At 42.3% G+C, this 27,822-nt stretch overlaps 1 protein-coding gene and 1 long non-coding RNA gene across 8 annotated transcripts in view; one reads left to right on the forward strand and one right to left on the reverse strand.

Annotated features, from left to right (window-relative positions):
- Positions 1-522: 522 nt before the first annotated feature.
- LOC128326546 (uncharacterized) lies at positions 523-19,893 on the reverse strand. 2 transcript variants are annotated; one of them, XR_008308108.1, is made up of 4 exons: positions 19,773-19,893; positions 3,873-4,008; positions 2,839-3,008; positions 523-1,448 (listed from the first exon to the last, which is right to left on the reverse strand). It is a non-coding gene; the product is annotated as an uncharacterized LOC128326546 (long non-coding RNA). The 2 variants fall into 2 exon arrangements; XR_008308109.1 differs by lacking the exon at positions 3,873-4,008.
- GLRB (glycine receptor beta) overlaps positions 4,085-27,822 on the forward strand; it is a 74,706-nt gene continuing 50,968 nt past the window's right edge. For 3 of the 6 annotated variants that reach the window (XM_053253559.1, XM_053253563.1, XM_053253564.1), the window contains exons 1-2: positions 20,028-20,167; positions 22,967-23,121. In XM_053253559.1, coding sequence (XP_053109534.1) covers positions 20,165-20,167; positions 22,967-23,121 — 158 coding nt within the window. In that variant the 5' untranslated portion in view covers positions 20,028-20,164. Of the gene's footprint in view, positions 4,169-5,484; positions 5,593-20,027; positions 20,168-20,215; positions 20,353-20,597; positions 20,718-22,966; positions 23,122-27,822 lie in introns of those variants that run through there. The other 3 variants (XM_053253560.1, XM_053253561.1, XM_053253562.1) reach the window with 3 other exon arrangements.

A 27,822-nucleotide genomic window follows, 5' to 3' on the forward strand; every position in this document is an offset into this window, starting at 1 on the left:
TTCAAGGAGACTCTGAATTTAAGACAAGTCCTTTGAAAAATAGAGGTAACATACAGGTTATACCCTTATTTACCCAAAAGGAATAAGACTCTGAATTTAAGATGACCCCCTGATTCCTAATATCAAATAACTTGGTGTGATATTCTAATAAACTATTCTTGGATTCCAATAAACTATTCTTGGATTCAGATAAATACAGTGCTTTCCCAGTGGAAGATGGCTTATGAGATCACCATGTCTGTATGTGTGCATATGTGTGTCTCTCTCAAAAAACTTTTGTACTTATAGTTTAATACACACCAAATTCACAGCACAAGGGAGGAGCTCCTAGGGGACCCTGACAGGACTATTTTGCAAGCCGAAGGGAAGTGATTTTAGGATTCATTTATTTCAACAGAAAATCAAGACAAAAAGACCTCTATGCTTAGGCTACTTTAAAATCAATCCATTGCACATTGTCAGAGATGCCTATAGGATACACAGTTGACCGTCCAAGAATTCCTTGTGGTGCAGCCAGCCAGAGTTCCTTCACTTGTAAGGGTATCTGTATTCAGTTCAGTGAAGGGGTCAATTGTGCATAAGGATGTGCATCATAAAGATTCTGAACTAGGAGATTAGTTGGCAACAGAAGAAGAACTGGATAATTAAACATCCCACTTATAATAGCAAATGTGGATTTTAGTTATTTAGTTAATTACTACTAGGACTTGAGAAACTGTGGAAAGCTTATCACCTCTCTTTGTGCTTTAAAAGACACCTCTAAAGTAAAACCCTGCTCTTGTTTCTATTAAGAATGGATGGGAATTTTCTCTGTCTCAGACTGTCTGGGTGAAGATCAAACAAGCTCTCACAAGCTCTTTAGTTTCTTATGTGCTGCAAGGTCATTGCTAAGCTAATATCTCCCTGAGAAAGGCTTGTGATGGCAGCTTGCAATCGATTCTTAGGATGAAATGAAGTTTGAAATTAAATTTTATGTTTGTATAAAGGCTGACAGATGAAATCTCTTAGGATTGTCAGACATCACATGTTCTGTTAAAAAAAAATCATTATATAGACATTGTTATAGAACATCTTGTTTTATTCTCTTTGTTCACATCATGTCTAGTCAGAGGAAAGCCTTGCCTGACATTTGGAAGTTTGTGTTGGCTCATCAATATTATTTTTTATGTTATTTTGTTGCTCTAGGCTCATAATAAATTTTCAGAGTAGTGGCACACAATAGAAAGGAATAAGAACATTGATGAAAGAAGTGGCACCAGAGAGATCTTTGTTATTCTTGGCTGCAGACACTTCCAGCCTCAACAATAGCTTGTTTTCTTCCTCTGTTTCACCACCATCATATTGTCAATTTTTCAGGGCAGGAATGTCATTATGTTTTAGATGTGTGGAAAAGCAGCAATCAGATGTCTGGGGCAGGTAAGCAGAAAGTTTACCATAGGTTATCAAAGCTGAGGAATGAAAAAATGCTTCAGGTCAAAAGACGAACAAAAAATGCTTCTGAAGTGTTGCTTAAAATCTTAAACTGGATTATTTTATGGCACAAACAGCATTTTATCCACTGCTGTCTTTGTATTCAAAGCAATTCAAGTAATGAAGATAGAAAAGGGAATCTGGAGCAAAGTAAAATTCTAAGTAGATTGACAACTCATTATAAGGAGTCAGGCCTTTCATTCTGCATTTTGCAAAAGCTCAACAATTAGTAGACTTACAATTTTTTTTTGCTCAAACAAACCCAAGCAACTATCATATGTACAGAATGGTATAATATAGTGTTGAGCTGAACATGGGTACATACATACATATTCAGTGAGTCCAGATCTAATAAAGTCATGTAAACACCAAATGGTAAGCAAAATGTTCTGAATAATATCTCATCAAATTATACCAAAATTATAAAAAACATGTGCATAGAAAAATGAATTTAATCAGTGTAATTTCTAATTGCTTTAGGCTATCATGTTTTGTACATCAAAACAGAGAAGATCCTTGTTTTTTCATTTAATATTGTCCAAATTAACACACTCCATACCCTTAAAGTTCTGACTTACTACTTATTAGCTGATCAAGTTAAATTTGTTTAGGAATGCAGTCATTTCCTAGTAAAATATTAATGTGCTAATGACATTCAGCAGACCAGACATGGTGATTCTTCAAAAAGGGAAGTGCTATGCTTTCTATGAAGATGGGATATAGCAAATAATGTTACTAACCTGAATCCTATGTTTGTTATGTGGAAGTAAATCTGATTAATTTCACTGAAATATACTTCCATATAATGGCCACAATCCCAGGCACCATAGTATACGTGTTTCCTATTATTACCTAGGAGAAGAACCATAACTTATGTGCTCTGTAGAAACACAAATCTTTATATATAGCTGCCTGAAACCCATGCTAGTTTCAGAACTGAAGGAAATGTACTTCAATTAGAATCAGAGTATAATTTTAGACCCAGGGTATTTCAGAGAATGTTTTCTTCACTATAAGCCCCAGTGACCATTGAGATAATCCAGTTAGGTTCATCTGCAGTTTCTACCAGCTCACCTGGTGGCCATGCAGGGACAGGTCTTCTCTGTTGCTGCCCCAAGACTCTGGAATGCATTCCCTGCTGAAATAAGAGCTTCCTCATCTGTGACTAGTTTAGAAAAGTATTATTTGTTCATCCAAGCTTTTTAACTAGACTTGTGGTTTTAAACTGTTTTAAGGTTTTAATTGATGTTTGAATTTGTTTTATGTTGCTGTAAACCGCAACAGAGATGGAAGTTTGGGGCAGTGTACAAATATAATGAATGATTAGAATAGACTAGAATAATGTTAGTAACAGATTATTCCTGATACCTGGTATTCGTTGAAGTGTTTGACCTTCTTGGCTAACAGAACATAAAGGATTTCTTGTGGGAAAGTGTTGTTACTGATGAAGTCTTCTGCGTCTTTCATCCCTTCATTCAATGGAACTGCAAAACCGACAGTTGACTTATTTGGACAAAAACTAGCAGTATGCCACATACCTTGTGGGAATTTAAAAAAAGAGAGACACACACTATACCACTAAGTATAAATAAGTACATAGCTAGATTTATTGCTCAGAACTGAAAGTATTTAGGAATAATGCAAATAACAAAATTGGGGATAAAGAAATAAGTATAGTGATGGAAAAAATAAAAGCCATTCATAGATGCAAAATAAATGCTCTTTGATACAGAGATCTCATGAGCATGAAATGTCATCGTCTGGGAAGAAAACCTAGACAATGATACACTTCCTATGTAAGCTTTCTTCAGCAAAGGACATTTTATCTATATTCAGTACTGAAGCAAGAGGAATTCAGTTACATAAGCAACTTTAAACATCCTATCAGAAGGCTGATGACATATCTTTTCACTGTAGTGACAATTGTTGGGTAAAATGTCTTAACCTAATCATTTTGATACATAGGATGCTTTTGGCAAGTTTTTAAACTTACGGCTGGTCAGACATGTCTATTTTCAGATATTTTTTTCTCCTTCTTTAATTTTACCAAGCAGAAAAAAATGTATGTCTGACACAAAAGCAAAATAAGTTGATAATCCCCTTTGCTTTTAATAAATAACTTTGGCTGACATCCAGGCTAACAAAGTGCTGCTACAGAAAATGCACAGTACATACTATGAAAGAGGGGTGATTTTCATCAATCTCCCCTTCTTTATTTAGCTCACTGTGATCCAGGAAATATGTCCCTGAGGGATGTTTAAATCTGTGCCACATACATGACAAAAGAAACTGTTCATCTGCAAAAAACATTATCCAGGTTATATTCTTATTTGGCTTTGTGTGTCTCATATTCCATACTGAGTCCCCTATAGGGTCAAAACTTTTAGGCAGTCACTATTTACTTCTCTTTCTCTTTCCAGTGTCCCAGGGTTGATGTGGAAAGTCATCATATAATACTCTTATCCTGTGTGGTTTCCATATTTCCTATTGTTGCGTGCTTCCCAGTTACCCAAGCAGAATGATTCAGGGCTTGGTTTCCTTTGAATGAAAAAGCACTCTGTATTTACAATGCTTTGTAATATTTGTTTGATTTACATATACTGTATACAAATAGAGAGTATCAATGAAGCAGCACCCCTACAAAGCAGCAGACCGCAATTCACATCAGAATCCGAGAGAGAGGCTGTGCACCCCAGAGGTATTTTTAACTAACTTCCAGAGCACTTTTTCTCTCTGCTTCCCTTTCTGACCTGAGTTGATATTACTGGAATTCCCAACTTTTTTATTTTTTAAAAAAACAGCTGTAGGGGTGGAACTTCACATGACTGCTTTTTAGGGGCAGGGGAAAGATGCTGGAAGTTCCAGTCATGAAATGCCTTTGTCACTGTCTCCAAACTTCCTACCTAAGTTTCTGCATGTGTGTGTCTGTGTGTACACCCCTGCCCCCCACAATCTCTACCTTTTGCTGAGACTGTCTTATATTTAGCAGGGGGAGGGGAGCACAACTGCTCCCATCCAATCCCAGCACAATATCTTTGCAGTGGCTGTTGCTGGTGTCTGACTTAGATTGTGAACCCTTTGGGAAGAGGGAACCATCTTATTCCTTTTTTATGTAAACTACTTTGACAACTGTTTTGCCGAAAGACACTATATAAATATTCTTAACAATAGCAGCAATAGTGATAATTAATTTCTTCCTTGGCTGCAGTGCTGTAGCAAGTGCTGAACCTTTTGGAGTTCTTTGAGAGTGTAAACAAATATGTGGATCAAGGTGATCCAGTTGACATAGTATACCTGGACTTCCAAAAAGCTTTTGACAAAGTTCCTCATCAAAGACTCCTGAGGAAACTTAGTAGTCATGAGATAAGGGGACAAGTACATGTGTGGATTGCTAACTGGTTGAAAGACAGGAAACAGAGGGTAGGTATAAATGGAGAGGCACATCAGGGCACATGCCCACCCTCCTTCCCAGCAGCCCTGATGGAAGAAGACTGGGCCTGGGGGCTAGAGAGAAGGGGCGGCAGCCACGGGGCAAGGGGAGTGAGAGGCGGCTACTGGACTCAGTGGATGGCTCTTGGGAGCTGGGGGGATTCGGTTCTTTGCACCCATCCTCCCAGTTATAGCTTTGCCCTGCTTAGCTGATCACCTTCACTTTCTTCATATTGACCCCACTCCTAGAACTTCGATACTCCTTATTGATAAATGCTTGGATTATTTTTCATCTGTTCATCTTCCTCCGGCATCTTTGTAATGTGATGCATGGGTCCTGTCACAGCTCCGTTACCCAGAGAGCCATGACAACTTCTTTGCAAAAAAGCAAAGATATGACTTCTAATAGCTTTGTTAGCAACACATATTCACTGTGGCACTTTGGATTATGAAAAACAAGATGACATGTGACAAATTAAAAACTATATTTGGCTACATTGTGTGGTTTCTAAACACAGTGAGAATGCTCAAGACATCTCTGTTTTAATTTAGGTTTACCATTATTTTTCTTTGCTCCATGTCAAGGAACCAAGCACAATACAGAAGAAATATGTTCCAGCCGGATAAAAACTGTTTTGGATTCAGTGAAAAATCAGAACATTTCATAGCAAAATACCAGAAAACATCAGCATGGTAAGCAAGAATAACTGAATATGATAGATGAATATAGCACAGTCAAAATTAAATCTCTTAAAACTGTTTGTGTTGGTATATCATGTGAATAACTTTTATTGAATTCCATGATCATTAAAAATATTGAAAACAAGTCTTTACATTAAATATTTTTCTTCAAGGATTGGTCCTCAGTGCAAAAATAAGTAAAATGGTATGTAACATGTCCTCTTATATGCTCTGTTTCTTGTTAACCTGCTATAGCTTTTTGAAAAATAAAGCAAACAAGATGCTATAGAAAACTATGGGCTGCTGAATCCAATTCTGAGAGTTCAGTGCAAAATGCACCAGTATGTGCAGGCACAAGGGAGGGTCATTGAATGTGCCATGCACTGCGTCCAGCACCCCAAATGACTCACTGACTGCAGCAATGGAAGGGTCCCCCACTATGTAGTCAAAAGGTAGCTTTTCTGCCTGCTTCCACATACATGTACCAACACTGGGTCAGAGACACAGTCGCTCATGTAAGATGGGATTCCTATCAGGAATCCCCTTTTTACCTTTTACCTTTGGAACCCCCTTTGTTGGATATACAGCAAAGTACCTAATTATTACATAGAAGTAGCCAGTCTCCTTGTTTCTCTTCAGAGTGTCATTGTGAAGGCTACTCGCAAAAAACCCTGTAACCTTTTTACCAGCTGTATCTAAATTCAGCACAGATAAGCTAAGCTTTCTGTTGTAGCAGGTGTTAATGTTGAGTTTGGCATCTTGGACAATATTTCCTTGCCATTCACAAATAATATTTATCCTGAGTCATTCATTCTAGAATTGTCTATTTTGTAGCCTGAGGCTACATTGAGTCTCATTGAGTCCAAATAATTGTGCATAAAATTGCAAGGCTACCCTTCATTTTCCCTGGCTCATTGGTGGGGTTCAATTATTTTGAAAACAACAAACCATTAACTTGCTGTTTTAGCCCACAAACATATTTTCAAAGACTTTTTGTGAACACTGATCATGTTAATTACTTCTCTATGGTTTCCCTCTGCAAAATTAAAATGAAGTATGTGCATAGATTGTGATTCAGGATCCCTAAAAGAGGACATTTTTTCTTCAATCAGTGTGCAAAATTCTTCTCAGAATACTCCTGTGCAGCTTAGCAACTGGTAGAGACATTCATTTCTAAACCAGTGTTACAGGCCAAGATAATGACTGGCAAGTAACCAAATAGAACCTGTATTGTTGCCATGCCTTTCACATTAACAAAGAAAGCAATGCAAATTTACCTCTTGTGAATTCCTAGTTCTCTGCCCAACTGAACTGAAGAAGAGAGTATATATTGTTTGAGTATGGACAACAGTTTTTCCTAGGACTGAGCTGTGATAGATGTGCTTGTGGTAACTGACCTCGAATTACTTTGGCAGCATGTAATACCAAGACATGGTCAGAAATACACAGTCTAGTTGGTCAACACCTTTTTAGTGGTTGCATGTCTATGAGTTCACCTATGCATGGCTAAATATATGTAAACCAATCCACATGCACTTTAGGAATGCATGTACTTGCCTAAGAGAGAGTGCCTTCTTCTGCATGATCCCCACTGCATGATCCCCACCACATGATCCTTAGAGAGTACCTTCTTCTGTATGATCTCCACCGCACGTTAAGGTCATCTGAGGAGGTCCGTCTCCAGTTACCACCAGTATGTTTGGGGTTGACTCAGAGGTGGGCCTTCTCTGTAGCTGCTCCTGGGCTGTGGAATGCACTCCTGGCAGAAATCTGTAGCTTGAATTCATTGTTGGTTTTCAGGAGCGTTTGGCCTGGCTTTCCACAGTTTTTAAACTATTTTAAATGTTTTACTTGTTAATGGTTTTGTGCTATTTTTAAATTGTTCTGTAATGATTGTTTTTAAAAGAATTGATTTGTGGATTTTATTTTTATTGTTGTGCACCGCCCCGAGCCGTTTGGATGGGGCGGTATATAATTGAAACAAACAAATAAACAAATAATGGCTTGGGACCAGGATACCCAAAGGAATGCCATCTTCTGCATGATCCCGACAGTCACTGAGGCTATCTAGGGAGATCCTCTTGCAGTTGTCACCAGCTTGTCTGGAAGTGATGAGGTTGTATCTTCTCTGTAGCTGGCCCTAAGCTTTGTAACAAGCTCCCTTGCTGAGATACAAGGCTCAACATCTTAGGTGAAAACATATATTTCTGGGCAGACTATTAGTTTAAGTTTTTAATTATTTTAACCATTTATCTCATTATAAACTGCTGCAAGATTCACTGAGTAGCATTATATAAATGTAATAAACAAACAAAAAATATTAAGGTCATTCACATGACATTTCTTCTGGAAGCTGGAGTGGGCCGGTGGGGAGGCAAGTTCCTAATGCCTCCCTGCACACAATGCTCATCTTATTACAGCTTGGCCACTCGCTGTTGCATATGAGCACCACTACGGTGAGCAACAAAGCTGGAGGAGGAAGTCCTCCAGCATCCCACAATATATCACACCAGGAGCATGGTGCATTGGGGATTCCCTTGCTGCTGGGCACTCTTGTTGCCTGGCTTTGTGTACACTCAGGTTTCAGGCAGCCCAAGGGTTCACATGACTGGGAAGTGGGGTATAAGGGTGCGCTCTTGGCCTTCTACCCCATTATTAGCCTAGGTACAAAGCCTGGGCTACCTGGCCATGGAGCACCAAAATCGGGACCGATCCTGGTGCTTCTCATGACCGGCTCCACCCAGGTAGGTCTGCCCTAGCCTGGCTATAGCTGGTTGTGTGAACGACCTTATTATATGGTCTCCTGTCGACTACTGTGTTTGGCCTTTCATGTTTCCCTTGTTCTTTATACTTGTTCTATTTCCTCCTGCACTGCTCCCCCTCTGTCTCCATCTTTATTCCTGCTATAATATGAGGACAGTTTGTGGAGAGTCAGAGTACCTTTGTTTCTCTCACTCACTATTAGGACCAGCTCCAAGTGCTGCTAGGCACATGGAGTATGCCATCTAAGGCCTTAATAAACTGTCTGTTTTATTTTATGGCCTTCCTCTTGGCATATCTCAAATTAAGGCAAGGCATTATGGTGTTGTGTGCAATTTGGTTTAATTTCTATTTGATATTTGAAGATATAATTCAGTTTGGTTTCGGAGGTGTTTGGTGTGAATGGTCAAAACTGAAAAGCCTGAATCAAAAGTATTCATATTGCCACAATGGGATGAAAAAACCCCTCACATTTTATGTGCGTAGTATATTAAAGGCTAACAGTTGGTAATATCCTAACACTGCACACTTTTGAAAAATGGTATATAAATTGTTGTTGTTTGTTGTCATCATAGTAGTAACAGGGGGAAAAGCATGTGCACACACTAACAGCTCTGCTTCTGAAGCACAGATGCTCATGCACTGGGTGATTTTTGATGATTCCCTCTTCTCCTGGAAGCACTCCATGCAACCCAGAAGTTGGTCCTTGAGGATGTCGGTCTTTATTAACTTTTATACAGCCACTTCATCAGTTGCTGAAATGCACTGAAGAACAGGAAGCAGAACAAGACAGTTGAATGAAGGTTTTCAAAAAGCTCAGTTGCTCTTATATGCTTGCTGTCATTCAATCTATTTCATTTTAAAAATTAAAACACTCGCCCTTATTTGTTGATGTCATTCAGTTCAGCTTCTGTGTCTATGAAAGGCTTTACTCATAAATCAAATCAGTTAGCATTTGCTATGAAACACAAGCACTTTCTTTGTTAATTAATACCATGGACTCCAAGCTTGGATCTTACCTTATGTGAATGATATTAATCATTTAGTAAAGCCTAAGGAAGATAACATTTTTTAATTTGTCTAAAATTACTTAAATGTCATGCACATGCTAACGTTTGGGGTTTTTATATTGTAAAACTTAGCTGGGCTGCTTATATGGAGTGTGCCACACTAAAACAAAAGTCATAGAGGTGTCATACATGACCTGGATGTTTGTTTTCAAATCACAGATTCCAGATTACATTATTTTTACTAGCCAAAAAATTGCTCTGAATGGCATTTGCCCACCTAATTTGCTATTAATAAGATAACAGACATCATTAATTAAATTGTGAAAAACATATTACTTCAGAATATCCAGGTCAGTTCTGTTTATTTATGGTTGCTGAAAAATATATACATACAGCCAAGCAGTAATAACAAACTAAACCAGGTATTCATAAATTTTATGAAATCTAACTAAATAGATACTCTCTTACTTTGAATTCTAATGGCAACAAGACAAAACTTGTCTTGGAGGGGCGTGCAAGCTTAAAAGCAAAGAGGCTCACCATAGGCGTAGCCATTGGCATGGCCATCAGGCTGCCTGTAGGTGGCTGCCGAAGTGACTGAGGGCTGGGGGGTTGGGTTGGGTTGGGCCAGGCCTCTTGCAGACATGTGTTTGGGCTCTCTTGAGTGGGATGGTGCTGGGGGTGTGCCTAGAAGTTTGGGGGCAGCTATTAATGGAGTGGTGGGGAATAGAAGAATTGGTGCTGGCAGAGCAGCTGGCTGTTACAGGGGAAGGGAAATCAGTAATTTAGTAACTGTTTCCATTTCCAACTGTTCTGTCAACTTTTTGGCCTTGGGGAGCAGCTCCAGTGACCCACAGAATCTGGCCTTGCTCCTCTGCAATGCTAGGTCAGTTCAGAATAAGACCAAAATTGTCCATGATTTGATTGTGGATGTGGGAGCTGACCTGGCATGTATAACTGAGACTTGGTTGGGGGAGGTGAGTGGTCTAGTGTGGACTCAGCTTCTCCCACCAGGTTACTCTGTCATGGGGCAGGCCAGGGGAAGTGGGCGGGGGTGGGTGGGTGGGTAGAGTAGCTGTGGTCCATAAGAATACCATTTCCCTTACCAGGGCCCCTGTGAGACAGCTGACTTATATGAGTGCATATTTTTGAGGCTGGGAACTAGGATAGATTGGGGATTCTGTTGGTGTACCATCCACCCCGCTGCCCAACTGACTCCCTAACTGAGCTGACGGAGCTGGTTGCAGAGTTGGTGTTGGAGTCTCCAAGACTTTGGGTGCTGGGGGACTTATATCCACTTTGGGGCCGGCTTGTCTGGTACAGCTCAGGAGTTCATAGCAGCCATGACAACTATGAGCCTATCCCAATTAGTTTCTGAACCAACTCAGGTTGCCGGCCATGCACTCAGTTTGGTCTTTTGTATAGATCAGGGGGGTGTTCCATGGGTGGGGGATCCAGTGGTTTCCCCATTGTCTTGGACGGACAACTACCTGGTTAAGGTTGGTCTCACAGCCGCAGTCCACCCCTGCAGGGGTGGTGGACCTATTAGGATGGTCCGTCCAAAAAGGCTGCTGGACCCAGTGGGATTTCAAAAGGCCTTGGAGGATTTTGACATTGGTGTGGCCGGTGATTCTGTTGATGCCCTGGTAGGAACCTTGAACAGGGAATAGAACAGGGCAGTAGACATGATTGCCCCTAAGCATCCCTTCCGACCTGCTGCAAAAATGGCCCCTTGGTATACTGAGGAGCTGCAGGGGCTGAAGCGGTTGGGTAGGTGACTAGAGCACAAGTGGAGGAGAACCCGGTTCGAATCTGACAGGATTCAGCATGTGACCCATTTGAAGGCTTATGCGGTGGCAGTGCGCGCAATGAAAAAGAGATTCTGGTCTGCGCGCATTGCTGCTGCAGGTTCACTCTTGGCTGAGCTATCCCAGGTTGTGAAGAGTTTAGTTTCTGCTCCTTCTACTTCCAATCAGTCCCCGGAGTTGCTCTGCTGTGATGCCTTTAATGGGTTCTTTGCGAATAAGATCTCCTGTATTCGGGCTGACATGGACTCTACTAGTTCTGCATGGAGGAGGTGTCCAGCAATCCCTCTTGCAGTATTCGATTGGATCAGATTCAATCTGTGACTCCTGAGAATGTGGACAAGCTGCTTGGGGCAGTGCGGCCTACCACCTGTTCTCTGGATCCTTGCCCGACTTGGCTGCTTCTATCTAGCAGGGAGATTGTTGGAGGTGGCCTAGTTAATATCGTAAATGCATCGCTGAGGGAGGGTAAGGTGCCCCCCTGCCTGAAGGAGGCAATGGTTAGACCATTCTTAAAGAAGCCTTCCCTGGACTCCTTAGCAATGGACAGCTACAGACCAATCTCCAATCTCCCTTGGTTGGGCAAGGTGATTGAGACGGTGTGGCTGACCAGCTCCAGGCAGTCTTGGAGGAAACTGATTATCTAGACCCATTTCAAAGTGGCTTTAGAGCTGGTTATGGGGTTGAGACAGCCTTGGTCGGCCTGACGGATGACCTTTACCAGGGAATCGACAAAGGGAGTGTGACTCTGCTGGTTCTTCTGGATCTCTTGGTGGCATTCGATACCATCGACCATGGTATCCTTCTGGATCGCCTGGGGGAGTTGAGGATAGGATCGCCTGGGGGAGTTGAGGATAGGATCGCCTGGGGGAGTTGAGGATGCTTTGCAGTGGTTCCATTCCTATCTCTCAGGCAGATTCCAGATGGTGGAGCTTGATGACAGTTGCGCCTCAAAATAGGAGCTGTTATATGGAGTCCCTCAGGACTCCATTCTGTCACCAATGCTTTTTAACATCTACATGAAACCGCTGGGTGAGGTCATCAGGAGGTTGTGTGCTGGGTTTTATCAGTATGCTGATGACACCCAAATCTACTTCTTCTTTTCATCTTCAGGAAATGGCACTCATTCTCTAAATGCCTACCTACAGGCAGTAATGGGATGGATGAGGGATAACAAAATGAAGCTGAATCCAAGCAAGACGGAAGTGCTCATTGTGGGGGCTCAGAATCTGAGGGGTGAGTTAGATCTTCCTGTGCTGGGTGGGGTTATACTTCCCCAGAAGGAGGAGATGCGCAGCTTGGGAGTACTCCTGGACCCAGGCCTCACCCTGGTATCTCAGGTGGAGGCTGTAGCCAGGAGTGCTTTCTATCAGCTTCAGCTGATTTGACAGCTGTGCCCATTCCTCGAAGAGGATGACCTCAAAACAGTGGTGCATCAGCTGGTAACCTCCCGGCTTGACTATTGCAATGCGTTCTACGTGGGGCTGCCTTTGTACGTAGTCCGGAAACTTCAGTTAGTTCAGAATGTGGCAGCCATATTGGTTTCTGGGGCAACCCGGAGAGACCATATGTTGCCTGTTTTGAAACAGTTACACTGGCTGCCGATATGTTTCCGGGCAAAATACAAAGTGCTGGTTATTACCTTTAAAGACACGGCTTGAGTCCAAGATATCTTAGAGAGCACCTTCTTTTACATGATCCCCAACACATGTTAAGGTCATCTGGGGAGGTCCGTCTCCAGTTACCACCGGTTCGTTTGGTGGTGACTCAGAGGCGGGCCTTCTCTGTAGCTGCTCCTGGACTGTGGAATGCACTCCTAGCAGAAATTCGTAATCTTGATTCTTTGCTGACCTTCAAGAGAGCCCTTAAAACCCATCTGTTGGCCTGGCCTTTCAGGGTTTTTAATTAGTTTTAATTGTTTTAATGTTAACCCAGTTTTCAGGGTTTTAATTGTTCTGATAGTTTAATTGTTTTTAAAGATTTTTTAAATTGGTGTTTATATTTGTATTTATGTTTTAATTGTTTTTAATGATTTCTTTTTTTTAAATTGTAAACTGCACTGAGCCAGCTCGGAAGGGCTGGCTTATTTGATAAAAATTGAATAAATAAATAAATAAAAAAACTTAGCGACTACATAAGTAATTTTGTCATCGCTGTCAGATAAAAGGTAACTAACACAGAATTCATCCAGGCAGCCAGGATAATTTGCTAGCAGGGGCACTATTAATTCATAAGGAGTGTCCCTGACGAAACGACAGTAAAGTAACACATGGGATAGTGTTTCGATAGCTCCTGACTTAGAAGGACAAAAGCACTCCACATAAGGGACTTCTAAAACCCTGCCTTCAAACACATCAGAAAGTAAAACATCAAAGCATGCCATTCTCTCTACACACACTCTCTTGCTTTTGAGTTTGCAGCTAGGGGTCCTGATTTGGTCCTGCAATAGCCGATGTTTATGCCCTTTGTATAATATTGTTACATGTCCTCAACCCCCGCCATCTTTTTCAAGAGTGAGAAGTTCCAGAGGTTCAGCACAGCTCAGATTCTAGTTGGAGGAGATAACATGGATGTCTTATGGTATCTTTGCAATATTTGGTCTAATATACAAAGTATATTTTCTCATAAATCAGCAACAGCTCACGTCAATTTCCAGAGCAAGACTGCACCCTGAAGTACTCCAGCTTTCTCCTAGCTTAGCCATTCCAGCCTCCAAAAGCCAGTCTGCATCTCACATTTACCTTGCTGTTTCTTCCCATAGACCTTACATAGATGCCTCTGGCTGAGTGGGAAAGGAGGGAGAAGAGTCAGCTTACACTTTTCCATTAGCCCTGCCATTAGTGGCACAGTGGGGGAAAGCTTGAATAACAAGCAGAAGGTTGCCAGTTTGAATCCCCACTGGTACTATATCAGGCAGCAGCAATATAGGAAGATGCTGAAAGGCATCATCTCATACTGTGCGGGAGGAGGTAGTGGTAAACCCCTCCTGTATTCTACTAAAGAAAACCACAGGGCTCTGTGGGTGCCATGAGTCAAAATTGACTTGATGGCACACTTTACCTTTACCTTCTGTGACTACATCTCAGACTTCTGATTATTCTGAATGGATTTGCACATTCTTACAACTTCCCTCTCACGATGATGTAGAGGCATCAGCAGAACCATTCAGGACCATGCGCTGAGCTCTTGGCCTATTAACCAGCGATTGGTCTAACAAAATAATTGAGCCACTAGCTCCTTCCACACACAGCCTCTTGCTTCTGGATGACTAGGGGACCAGATTCAACCCTGGGACTGCTAATTTTGAATTTCTCTGGAATTATCCATTGGAAACATCAATTGGATTTCAGTGGGCATTGTTCATGCTAGCTATGTGCACAAGGTGTTCCAATAAAGAAAGCTGCCCGGCTAGAAGATTTTAAGAGCTGCCATTGTAATTACCTTTGACAGGCCATGCCTAGCAGGTAGTTGATGGCTGTGAGGATTGTATCTAAATCAAGAAGCAGTTAAGTATAAAGCTCAGTCAAAAACATCAGTAGACTAATAAGAGAGTAGACATGCATTGTGGTCAGTAAGTGGAAACTTTCAGCTTCCACTTTATTGGCCTTGTTTTTGCCCACATCTGCAGCCCTATAATTTCCTCATGAGTCAGTGAGAGTTGTGTGGTTACTGAAAGAAAAAAATGTGCCCAAATAATGTATTTCATGTGGCAATTGGTATTATGCATCTTTAGATACATCCACTTGCTTTAGAAACCAAAAAAAGAAGAAGGAATAAGAGAGTGTTTAGCATACATTAAGTAGCATTTTCCATTCAATATATGACAATTTACAATGTAAACCAAAGACCAGCTGCCAAAGCTTTCAAGCCAATACATGAAATTCCGGAGCTCTACTGCCTTGCCCCTGAGATCAGCTGGAGCCCTTGTACCCAGCAAAGTACAAGAGGAAGGCCACACTGTGCCCTCACCATGAACTCTTCTTAGTGATACATACTTTTCTTTAGCTAGAGAGTACACAGGTGATCAAGAGGGCCATGTGCCTCTCTTGAATGATGCACTGGTTTGTTTATAACAAAACTCTGAAGTAGAACCTTGCTCAGGGAATGCTGTTTTGCAAATGTGCTGGTTCATATCCCAGTACATACCAAAATCATTAAGTAATGGCCATAATTTTATAGACAGAAGTTGCTGCTGGGAGCACTTCTAGGTTCTGGTGATACTAAGGAACAATCAGTTTTTCACCATGAGATTATTTACATGTGATCAGCTAGAATTATCTTTGTAGAAGCCTGCTTATGAATGGAATCCCCATGTTTCCGCTGCTCCTGTCCCACCATGTGCCTACCAAGTCTCAGGGTCAATGTACACATATCTACCCTGACTCATGTTTGACACAGTTAAGTCAATGTAAGAAAATTGATACACGCCCACGCACGCGCGCGCGCACACACACACACACAGAGTTTGAGTGAGCTGATTATGTTTCAAATTACATTTTTCTGAATGGTGGATCTTGTCAACATGCTTTTGGAAGCTGTCTGGAGATTTGAAAGTGCGGTGAAATACTGTCTGTGCTACTACTTGTAAACAATGTGGCCAAGTCAGTGCAGAGCCCCCTCAAATGTTGAAAAGAAGTAGTGGAACAATAATTGTGACTCACACAATTCCTCTTTCAGAGGCACCAATTGGACTGGACTTCCTGGTGGAAGTCCAGTCCCCACAGGCTTTGGGCCCTCTCAAATTCTGCTGCTTGTGTTGTGCAGAGGAGCAGTGGAGGGGTGTAGTGGGCTACTGTGGCCCGCCCATGCCATGCGGAGTGCCCAAGCACATTGCACAACTTGTATGCTGCCCAGGCTGCCTGATCCTTCCCTCCAGTCAGGCTCCATTCTCAGAGTTGGTGCGTGTGGTGGCAGAGGGGCTAGGCCAGGCGGGACGAGAGAAGCTGCCAAGCAGACAGCAGCTTCCACCCTGGCCGGCCATTCCAGGAAGCGTGTGCCTGTGTCCCAGCATTTCTTCCTCCCTCTTGCTGAAGTGGTGCATTCCTCCTCAGTCACTGGGGCTGCTTCCCCCCTGCCACAGCATTTCTTCTCTCCACCCCCGATCCCATTGCAGTTCTTCACTGTGTTTCTCCCCCTATCCACCCTTTCAGGGACTGGCAAGCTTCACAGAGTGAGTGGAAGCAAAGGACGGGAGAAAGAGAGAAGAGGTATGGCTGTCCATGCAAAATGTGGCATCTGAAGGGAAGTACCTTATCCAGAATTACTTTTGAAAATACCAGTTAAAAAGCTTCAGCCTTTCCTTAAGCATATTAAGCATCAATCAATGCCTGCCTGGAGGCAGTAATGGGCTGGATGAGGGATAACAAACTGAGGCTGAATCCAGATAAGACAGAGGTACTTATTGTGTGGGGTCGTAACTCGGGAGACAATTTTGATCGGCCTGTTCTGGATGGTGACATGCTTCCCTGGAAAGAACAGGTATGCAGTCTGGGAGTGCTTCTGGTTCTGAACTTCTCCCTGGTGTCCCAGGTTGAGGTGTTGGCCAGAGGTGCTTTTATCAGCTTCGGCTGATACGTCAGCTGCGTCCATATCTTGAGATGAACGACCTCAAAATGGTGGTACATATGCTGGTAACCTCTAGGCAGGATTACTGCAATGAGCTCTGTGTGGGGCTGCCTTTGTACATAGTCTGGAAACTTCAGTTGGTCCAGAAGGCAGCCAGCTTAGTCTCTGGGTCATCTAGGAGAGAACATATTACTCCTGTGTTGAAAGAACTACACTGGCTGCCAATATTTTTCCGGGCAAAATACAAGATGCTGGTTATTACCGATAAAGCCCTTAACAGCTTAGGCCCTGGGTATTTAAGAGAACGTCTTCTTCGCCATGAGCCCCACTGCCTATTAAGATCATCAGGAGATGTCTGTCTGCAGTTGCCACCAACTCATTTGGTGGCTACTTGGGAATGGGCCTTCTCCGTTGCTGCCCCTGGACTTTGGAATGCACTCCCTGTTGAAATAAGGCCCCATCTCTGGCAACTTTTAAAAAGGCACTGAAGACACATTTATTCACCCAGGCTTTTAATTAGAGTCATGGTTTTAAATTGTCGGTTTTAAATTATTTTAATGTTTAAATGATTTTAATTGTTTAATTGATTTAGTTTTGATTTTAATTTTAATTGTTTTTATTTTGATGTAAACCGCCCTGAGCCATTTTTGGAAGGGCAGCATATTAAATGAATGAATGAATGAATGAATAAATAAATGAAAAGAACTGCATTCTGCTAATTTAGGAGCCAGGATTGAATCTGTGTTTGTCACTTTCATTTAAATACTTGCAGAATCCATTGTGGCAAATACTTCTGTTTTCACAAGAACTTGGGGACTGAAATATTCATGGTGCCTGTAGTATGATATAGGGATGTGCACAAAACAGGGTTGCCCAGTTTGGTTCGAGTCCAGACTAGGCATGTTCGGTTTTGGCACCTCCTGAACAACCCTCCCGCGGCTTGGTTTGCGGGGGGTTCACGATTAATTTTTGGGTCATGGCCCCAAACTGGGTGGCAGTAAGTAAACTTTGATATTTAAAAGTTTTTAAAAAGTTTTTTAATCGTGACCACCCCACCCCCACCCCGAATGACCGTGTGTGTGTGTGTGTGTGTGTGTTTTGGTCTGATAGCAAACCGGACCAGGGAGTGGGGGTTGGTTCTATATGGAACCATCAAACTGAACTGGTTCATGTCAAACCTGTTCACACATCCCTAGACTGATATAGTGCAATAGTGAAATGATATAATGGTTTGATATAATTAAGTACCAAGGCCACAGTGAAGTTTGGATAACAGCATAACAAAGGGCTAAAAACAGAATGGAATAAAATGTTGTTGCTTATCACCAGCTAGCATGGCTACAGACATCATTGATTTTTATTGTTATCTGCTTATTTAATCATCTGTTGTAAGGTGCTAAAGAGTATGTAGCTGGTGCAAAAGCAGGAAACAAGTGTCCTCTGAAACTGCTTGCTACTCTCTGTTTATTCTGAAGTTGCTTTCATAATGTCTTAATGTGCATATTTATTTATTTATGTATTTATTTATTTAACACATTTTTATACCACCCAAAACACAAGTTCTCTGGGTGGTTTACAAAACAATAAAAACAACCAATAAAAAGATTGACACATTTTAACAATTAAAACTTTAAAAGTTAAAACTATTAAAACACAATTTAAACAATATCTAATTAAAAGCCTGGGTGAACAAATGCGCCTTGACTGCCATTTAAAAAGTTGTAAGAGATGGGGAGGCTTTTATTTCAGCAGGAAATTTTCCAAAGCCTTGCGGCAGCAACGGAAAACACCCATCCCTGAGTAGCCACCAGACGAGCCGGTGGCAACTGAAGATAGACCTCTCCAGATTATCTCAATGGGTGGTGTGGTTCATAGCAAAGAAGACGTTCTCTTAAATACCCAGGGCCCAAGCTGTTTAGGGCTTTATAGACCCATATCCAGGTGGGCCTTCAAAAAAGAAATTAGCCAGATCGTGTGTGTGTGTGTATGAATGAGAGAGAGAGAGAGAGAGAGAGAGAGAGAGAGAGAGAGAGAATGAGTGAATGCTTATCTTGCAAAGGGGTAGTTCTGTTGGCTCATTAGGTCCAGGCTCCAAAATTACCTAGCTGCACCTCTGCCCTCTTTCCCTGCTGCAAAACTGGGAAGTGTGACTTTCAGATTCCCCCTCACGTGAACATTTATTTATTAGATTTATATCCCACTCTTACACCCTATCCCATAAACTCAGAGCAGCTTACAGCAAACTTTGATTAATAATCAAATTCTATTAATTCCATGAGCACAAACGTCTGGAGCTTATGTGTCTCACTGCAGTGGTGATTGGGGAATGCCCCAAGAGGAGATGTGAGTGACTGCTCACATCCTATTCTTCTGCTGCTTTGAATCCTGTAAAGTGACTTGCTTTGGCTATCTTTTTAGCCTTGCCTGGCACAGATCAGAGTTGCACAAGAATTGGTTGCAGTTAGATCCTGCCACCACAGATGACTGGCAGAGTAACTTCTCCATCAATTCACCTTGCAATGGAAAGCATAGTCAACCCTCAAACATTATCATCATCATTATTATTAGGCATTGAATTGTAGAATCAAAAAAGCTCAAACCACCATCTTATGTAACCTTCTGCTCCCTAATGGTCATTTACCATCCCAAGCATTTTCTTGGCCATGGGACATGTCTATCTGGACTGAAAGGCATTAACATGGTGCAGGTTCTTATTTTGTCCCCATGCAGCCTTACACAGAATATACTTTGTCAAACAGGAAAAAGTACGGCATTCCTATGGGCAAGTAGTTTGGGCACTGCTTCCTGTTGAAACATGCCTTCTGCAATTTACATGTAACGCAGCAGCAAACGGATGTCAAAAACGGCAATTTACGGAAGGGCTGCTTAAGGTTAACGAAGGGTGCCAGTAGCAGTTTCATCACAACTATTAGCTCCTGAGGTTTAATTCTGAACGTCAAATTCCTATGCTAATTTTTTTACGGCATTCCATTTCTGATGCCCTAGCACTGGCGCAGGGTGCGAGATTGGGGTGTGGGGAATGTATACTCACAGCCCTCTTCGTTTCCGTAGCCCGCCGTCGCATTCCCCATGCAATTAAAAGCAATGAAGCAGAGCCCGAGACTGAGGGCAGAATCGAGCAAGGGCAAAAGCTTCTTGGACTTCATGTCCCCACTGCACATGTGCAGAGGGACTGCACATGCTCTCTAGGAGCCTCTGGAGCAGTGCGCACATGCTCAGTAGCAAAATGGACGCTTTTTGATGCAAGGTTCATTTTGACAGCCCAGCCGCCGCCGCCGCTGCTGCCGAGAGCCCGCTTTCCCCTCTAGCCGGTTTGTCGAGCTCGGCGTTGCCATGGCCCGCTGCAGACTGCTCAGCCATCTCCGGCTGTAATAAAGGAGGTGGTGGGTGTCTGTGGCATCCCGGGCGTCGATTCCCTGGCTTATGGTAAGTCCCGATCTTTGGCAAGGCAGGGCCGTGTCGCTGCGCTGGCGGGTATCTATCCCTGCCCGCTTGCAAAGACTGGCATGCATGTGGATAACTGGGGGAGAGGATGGGGAGGTTTGCTATTTAAAGGCGACCATCGCGCATGTTGAGTCTTGGTTGTTGCTGTTGCTGCGTCCCCTGCAGAGGTGAGCATCTGACCCGTCCCTCTCCCCTCCAGAAGCGCCTTCCTTCAGTACTTCGGCCAGCACTATGCAGCGTCTGAAGGGATGCTGCCGTCGCTAGTGCTTCAGAGCCCTGCGCGGCCGGCCGTTCTGATGCTGGGGAGGGAATTAGGGACCTCGGATGTTCTGCTGGTGGTGGTTATGAGACAGCGGTGGGAAAGGAGAGGGTGGAGTCTCGTGTCCATTAGAGAAGCAGGAACCTCGTGTCGGAGTGGGGACAGTTCCTCTCACCTCCAAGAGGGAGCCTTCCCTCCTCTCTTCCCAGTTGCTGGAGGAATTGCGCGCGGCGGGGGGGACGGGATGCTGTTAGGGAACTCCAGTGGCAAAAGGTGAGGAAGGCCTTCGGGGTCTTCAGTGCCCTCGGTGGCATAAATATAAGGATCGGGGTGCAAAGAGACATCCTCTGTGTTGCTCTTTCCGCACAGTGGGTCGGAAAAGGCAGGTCCCTGTGGCTTAGGGCGCAGTAGAAAGATGTGCGGAGGCCTTGTTGCTTAGGTAGGTGAATGGCAAGGGATGGGAAAACGAGCCCTATATTGGGGGGGGGGCGGTTGGTGTGGAGGGAGGAAAGGGGCACCTGTTGCCCAGCTGGTACAGGGGATAGTTAGAAAAACCTGGTTCTTCTTTCTTTGTGGTTAAATCATTGATTTCAAAGCTCTGGTGTTTCCTCCAATGAGAAAATGCTACACGTGTGCCTGACACTATTATTCATTTGACTGTTGCAGCTGTGTTAATGCCCTACAATGTTTGAGGTGTTTATTATTATAGCCATGCGGGCATTTTAATCCTCTGCGAGAGGTCACAGAACTCCTTTCCTAGTGACTGTAGGTGGGAGGTGAGACGGAGACCTCGCTGCGGTGCTGCTGGGTGAACAGGGGAGCCATCACCACCACTGTGGCTGCTGCTGCAGTTGCTGCTGCTGCAGGAAAGAACGCCTTTGTGATCATTGCTTGGTTATGGGCATAGAGAGTCCCACCATCTTGTCATTTGGCTGGGAGCCCCTACTGCTGTTGCTTGGGGCATAAGAAGATGCATCTTCTGTTGCTCTTGGAAGGAAGACAAGAGTGTCTTCTGCTGTTGTTGTTGTTGCTGCTGCTCATATTCTTCTGCTCCGGGGGAAAAAATTGTCCAGCCTCTAAAATAACGGAGAGTGGGGAGGAATGGAGAAATATAAACATGCAGCTGGTGCTGTAAAATTCAATCACTTTTTCTAGGGAGCAGAGGCTGGGGAAATGCATATGGTGCTGAAATCATGAAATGCAGAGATTTCTCAGTCAGCACAGCTAGGAGCAGGGGAGCAGTCTTTGGAGTGGAACATAAAACAGCACAAACCTGAGTGTGTTTCCTCAGAAGCAAGTCCTATTGGGTTCAGTGGGTTACATTTAGGTATGTAGAGGACTGCATCCTTAACCCAGCTGGAATAATGGTGTTTATTATTTATGAAATGTTCAATAAACAAGATGCCAGTTAAACATAGTATGGCTAAAAAAATTCCCAGTGGCACAAAACATGCAGTTTCTATTTTCCTTTATAAATGCAGGGTTAATAATAATTAAAGTATTGATATCTAATCAATTGTAAACAAGGGGATATGGTAATGCCTTAATTGTACACTCCTTACTGAAATATCAGTTGACATTAATGGAGCTAATTGAGAACAAGGCCCTAAATGCATGTGTTATTTTCTTACTAATAATATAGTAGTTGTAATTATTACATTTCAAATATCTTATTAACTAGTATGATGCTATGTATGACAGCATATGTGGTTGAATGTGAGGTTTACAGTGCAGTTTGTGTATGTCTCCTCAGAAGTAAGTCCCATTGAATTCGAATGGGACTTGCTCCCTTACCCTAGCAAGTGAGCATAGGATTGTAGTCCTTGGGTTAGGAAAGCTCTTATAAGTGGAATTTTACATATGGAGCTTCTTCGGGAAGATGGACATTTATTCTGCCAGCACATCAACATCAGTTGTATATTAATTCATAACCAACTGTTATGTATACATATCTGTAACATCTATAGAATTCATTTGCACATGGTGACCACAGAGCAATTTCTGTTACTTAGGAACATAGGAACATAGGAAGCTGTCATATAGCGAGTCAGACCATTGGTCTATCTAGCTCAGTATTGTCTACACAGATTGGCAGTGGCTTCTCCAAGGTGGCTTCTCCAAGGGTGCAAGCAGGAATCTCTCTCAGCCCTCTCTTGGAGATGCCAGAGGTCTTCCCAGAGCAGTTCCATCCTCTAAGGGGAATATTTTACAGTGCTCACATGTAGTCTCCCATTCAAATGCAACCAGGGTAGACCCTGCTTAGCAAAGGTGACAAGTGCTTGCTAATAAGGGCTTGCTACCACAAGACCAGCTCTCCTCCCCTAACTATTCCTAACTCTGCTGGATTGAGGCCAGTGAGGTTATATAAACCTTTGAATTGTCTACATCAGTAACTGATCATTGGAATGTTACATGTCGATGTTTACTGTATGCTTTTTACAAAGCAGTTTATTTTCTGTATGAATTGTCCTCAGTTTCTCATATTTAATGGCATTAATATAAGACCTGTTCTTTTCTTATAGGTCAACTTTCGTTCCGGGCTCAGAATACCCATGATGAAGTTTTTACTGGCAATTCTTGTTTTTGTTTTTTTCTCCTTATGCGTTGAAGAAGCCCATTCCAAAGAGAAATCCTCAAAGAAAGGGAAAGCGAAAGGGAAGCAGTATCTCTGCCCTTCGTACGTTCCTTATGATTTTTTTAACCGTGTATCATGGAGCAAGTGTTGATTATGAAACAAGTAATAAGCAAAGTGGATCTTGCTGATTCCCAATGAAGTAGGATAGAGTTCAAAAAAGTTTGTGTAGTACAAGCAGTTCAACAGTTGTTAGCCACTAAAATGTATTCATTTAATTGAGGATTAACCAACTCTTGTTAGCATCTTTTTCATATAACTGGATGTGTTAGCACATAAACAGGATAGACAGCACCATGAGTTATGCTAGTGGGATATCATCAGATAGGACACCATAAGTTGATAGGTGAGGATATTTATTAATAGTGGCTGACATCCAGAGCAATGAACTGTGTGTGGAAGGATTTTATGCTAGTGCAAAACTGTTGTGCTAGCAGTACCACTAATTCTGTAGCTTGTGTTCCAGACTAGTGTTGCACTACTACAAGCATACTTGTGGTGGTGCAACAGTTGTGCAACTGCAGCATGACTCATTTATTTCAATGGGACTGTTTGCAGAAGAGCACTCTAATGTTGTCATACAATAGTGTCCTCGTGCTATCCTCATTTTTAGCACAATTAAGCTAACTTCTTGTGTTACTGCAAATTTGCTCATTCCACAAGCGGTTTGTGGTTCTGAATTCCAGCTAGTGCTTTAGCTTGATTTTATGTTTTACTTTAAAAAACAAAATATTCCTTCTATACCCAAACCTAAATGCATATGCCCCAAATTAGAGCCTTGTGTAGGTTCTGATGTACTCCCAGAATTCTTGTACAGGTAATTTTGTTTTATTTCAATGGATGAAGAAGATATGTATGGATGAAATATACATGTGGGTCTGCATGTGTATTAGACTATTATAGGTATGTGAGCTGGGGATGAACCTTGCTTGAGGCTTTAGGTCTTAGCTCTCATTATCTCTGTGAGACACATTTTAAGATAGCAGAAAAAAAATTTGATTTTGATTTTTCTTCCCTGTTTTAATATTACATTCATATATAAATAAATATAGTTTGTATATGTCAAAATTATAACAATTTGGGTTTTACTTTTGAATAACCCTATCAGGTCAGGATGTCTTTGTGCATATGAATACAACCCGTAAGGTCTGATAATATAATATGTGATGCATTATTGCTCTGAAGTAGTTTGTCCATTTGAATCATTCACTGATAACAAGTAGCTACCTTTTTTGAATAACTGGTTCAATATTGAAACTTTCAGTTTACATAGGACCTTCAAATGTTAGCATTCCTTAGAAAGTCTACTAAAAGTGCAGTAACAATTATGCTTCATATTCAGTTTTTAGTCCTGCTGTGAAAACATTACTAGCATAAATTTGTGTGTTTAAAAAATGCTTTGCTATAGCCAGTTATAACATTTATTTCGATGAGGCACTGGAAATCTAGAAATACCATACATCTGCCTCCTATATTTCCATATATTGCTCACTTACTAGAAGGTCTTTATAACTTGCATCCTGTTAATAGTATGTAACCATCACTCACCCCTCACCCCCTCCAGACACATATGTGTACATACTAAGTCTTGTTGTGATCCTGGAATGCTAATGAAAATTCTAAGCACCAAGTATGAAGACGTCAATAACTGAAAATTGACCATCACCTTTTTTGAGAGAAGCACAAACAGAAATGGTCAGATTGCATGATAACATGCTTTACACAGGTCTTGAATAAAGGAGCTGGTAGGGATGAGGTACAAGGATGGTTCAGAGATTAGAAACTATGTGAGAAATGGACAAGAAGGTAGAATATTTGGGGGGGGGGGACAGGGCTAGGGGGCCCAGAAGCAAAGTAATAGAAGAAAGAGTAGGTAGTTAGTAGGTTAAGCTCACTTTATTCTTATTTACTTTTTATTTATTTTAGATATCTTTGGCTAACTGAGCAAAGAGATACCTTTTAAAGTGGTGATTCTTTTATATTTAGCCCGGGGAAAGCAACTGGCCCTATCCAACCTCAGCACAGCATCTCTCCAGTGACTGTAGCTGGTATCTGCCTTATGTTTCTTTTTAGATTGTGAGCCCTTTGGGGACAGGGAGCCATCTTATTTATGCATTATTTATTTTTCTTTGTGAACTGCTTTGTGAACTTTGGTTGAAGAGTGGTATATAAATATCAGTAGTAGTAGTAGTAGTAGTAGTAGATGATGATTCACAAATTATTTATTTATTTGGTATTTATCTGCTGTTTGTTTATTTTAAACACACAAACGAACAGCAGAATCCTGAGAAAATGATTGGTGAAGGAGTTGGTGGAGAAGAAGAAGTGGAAAGGAGAAGAAATGGAGAGGCACTGGGTGAAGAAAAGGAAGTGTCAAGGAGAAATCAGATGGTGGATGAATCTAATCTAAATAGGCGTTGTAGCCTGGAAGGGAGTAGATAGGCAAGGAAGTGTTGAAAACTGGATAACTGTACTAGAAGCCAAGGGTAATGCCAGAGAGGTGAAGGAAAAATTTAATATACTACATATTGAGGTCATTCAGACAACCTTTCATGGTCCTGGGCCGCATGGCTCGACCCTGTACCGGGGTAGAAGGACGCACTTGCGTCTTTCATATTATTCATGTTATACGACAGCAACGTATAGATGACTGACTTACCAAGTGCACCATGGCAACCAACCACTTATAGGTGCTTATCTGTATTCTTTGCAGATCTGGTGCTTTTCAGAATGAGTGGAGATCAGAATCAGGCAATATGTGAAATAAATTGCACATCAGGGAATCTATGGGGTGGGTAAAAATCCTGAGCTACCTGGGAGGGCAGCACCGGAATCAGCTTTGATCCTGGCACTTCATATGAACAGCCCTACCCAGGTAGGGCTGCCCAAGCCTGGGTAGGGCTGCCCATGTAAACAGCCTCATTGTTTTGAATTAACCAGTCCAGTTGATGACTGTAAGTCCCTGGTGTACAATCATATTGCATGATTCGGAGAGGAGAGCTGGTCTTGTGGTAGCAAGCATGACTTGTCCCCTTAGCTAAGCAGGGTCCACCTGGTAACACAGGAATGGGAGACTTGTTGTGTGAGCAGTGTAAGATCTTCCCCTCAGGGGATGGAGCCGCTCTGGAAAGAGCAAAATGTTCCAAGTTCCCTCCCTGGCATCTCCAAGATAGGGCTGAGAGAGATTCTTGCCTGTAACCTTGGAGAAGCCGCTGCCAGTCTGTGTAGACAATACTGAGCTAGATGTTCCTATGTTCCTGATCTCCACTTGTTCTGAAAAGCACCAGATCTGGAAAGAATACAGATAAATGTAAGTGGTAAGTTGCCATGTTGTGTATATAAGCACTTGGTAAGTCAGTCATCTATATGGTGCGTCAGCAGTGTGAAGAATCACCAAGTGGTTATATGCTCACCATGGTAAACTGTGATTTACCAGTTGGTCATCTTAGAAAATAATGAATATGAATCTGACATATATTAAGTTAGAACATTGGTCCATGTTAGTATTATCTGTACTGACTGACAACAGGTTGCCAGCATTTCAGATAAGGGTCTTTTCAGCCATGCCTAGAGATGCCGGGATTGGACCTGGGCAGTGTTCCCTCTAAGGTATGTGCATGTGCACACGCTCACAAGTTTTTTTATGTCCACTCAGTTAATTTTATATCCCACTCAGATTGAATCAGGAAGGCCCCATTCTGAATGCACGTGCGCACATAGTGTCTTGATACTGCCGCTCAGAACAAAAATTATTCTGCACACCGATGGAAAAAATGAGAGAGAACACTGAATCTGGGACCTTCTACATGAAATCATGTGCTCTTTTGCTGAGCTACAGCCGCTCCCTGCAGATGCTGGTTGTTTGTATGGTCCTGCCAAGGGATAGGGAAATTTTTGCCACTCTCCTGTGTGTAATTAGAAATCTGGAGAAGTGGCAGAGAGTGATAAGGTTCTCCTCACCACTTAAATTCAAACTCTCAGCATTCGAAGTGGTTCCATGAGTACTGTTGTAGGTTCCCACTTGGAAACCAGTTGCCTGCATCACCCATGGCAGCTTACAAATAACCTATTGTGTGAATAATCTATTTTCTTCAAGCTAAGCTGAAAGAGAAAATGGGATGGTTTGTATGATATGGGCTGCCCACTGCATGTTTAGAAGCAAAGGTGTACAGATCTGCCCCTGTGTGTCTGGCATGCTATTCCACTGCATGTACTCACATGGGAATGTCCAAACCACTAGTAATTGTGGGGTTCCTGTAGAAGCCATGTGATAAGGGGTGGTTTGGACATTCCACCCTCTGCATGAGCATTGGGGTTGGGTGGGGGGTGGAGCAGCATGCCAGGGGCAGCGGCAGGATATGCATGCCCTCACTTCTAGTTGTGTGGTGGGTGGTCTGGTCAGATTATATATTCCAGTAGGGCCTGTGTTGTATTACTTGAAAGTTATCTTCTTACTTGTGAAAGAATAGTTCAGAGATGTGACTCCGATTTTGTGACCAGTTTTCAAAAAGGGATCCGGGGGGGGATCCGGGAAATTACAGGCCGGTCAAATTAACTTTGGTGCTGGGTAAATTGATGGAAAGCATAATTAAGGCCAAAATAGTTAAGCATATAGAAGAAATGGCCTTGTTGAAGGAGAACCAGCATGGCTTCTGCAAGGGAAAGTCTTGCCTCACTAACCTTTTGGAGATCTTTGAGAGTGTCAACAGCCACGAGGAGAAAGGGGATCCAGTTGACATAGTTTAT

Source organism: Hemicordylus capensis, chromosome 5, assembly GCF_027244095.1.
Source record: "Hemicordylus capensis ecotype Gifberg chromosome 5, rHemCap1.1.pri, whole genome shotgun sequence".
NCBI classification, from domain to species: Eukaryota; Metazoa; Chordata; class Lepidosauria; order Squamata; family Cordylidae; genus Hemicordylus; species Hemicordylus capensis.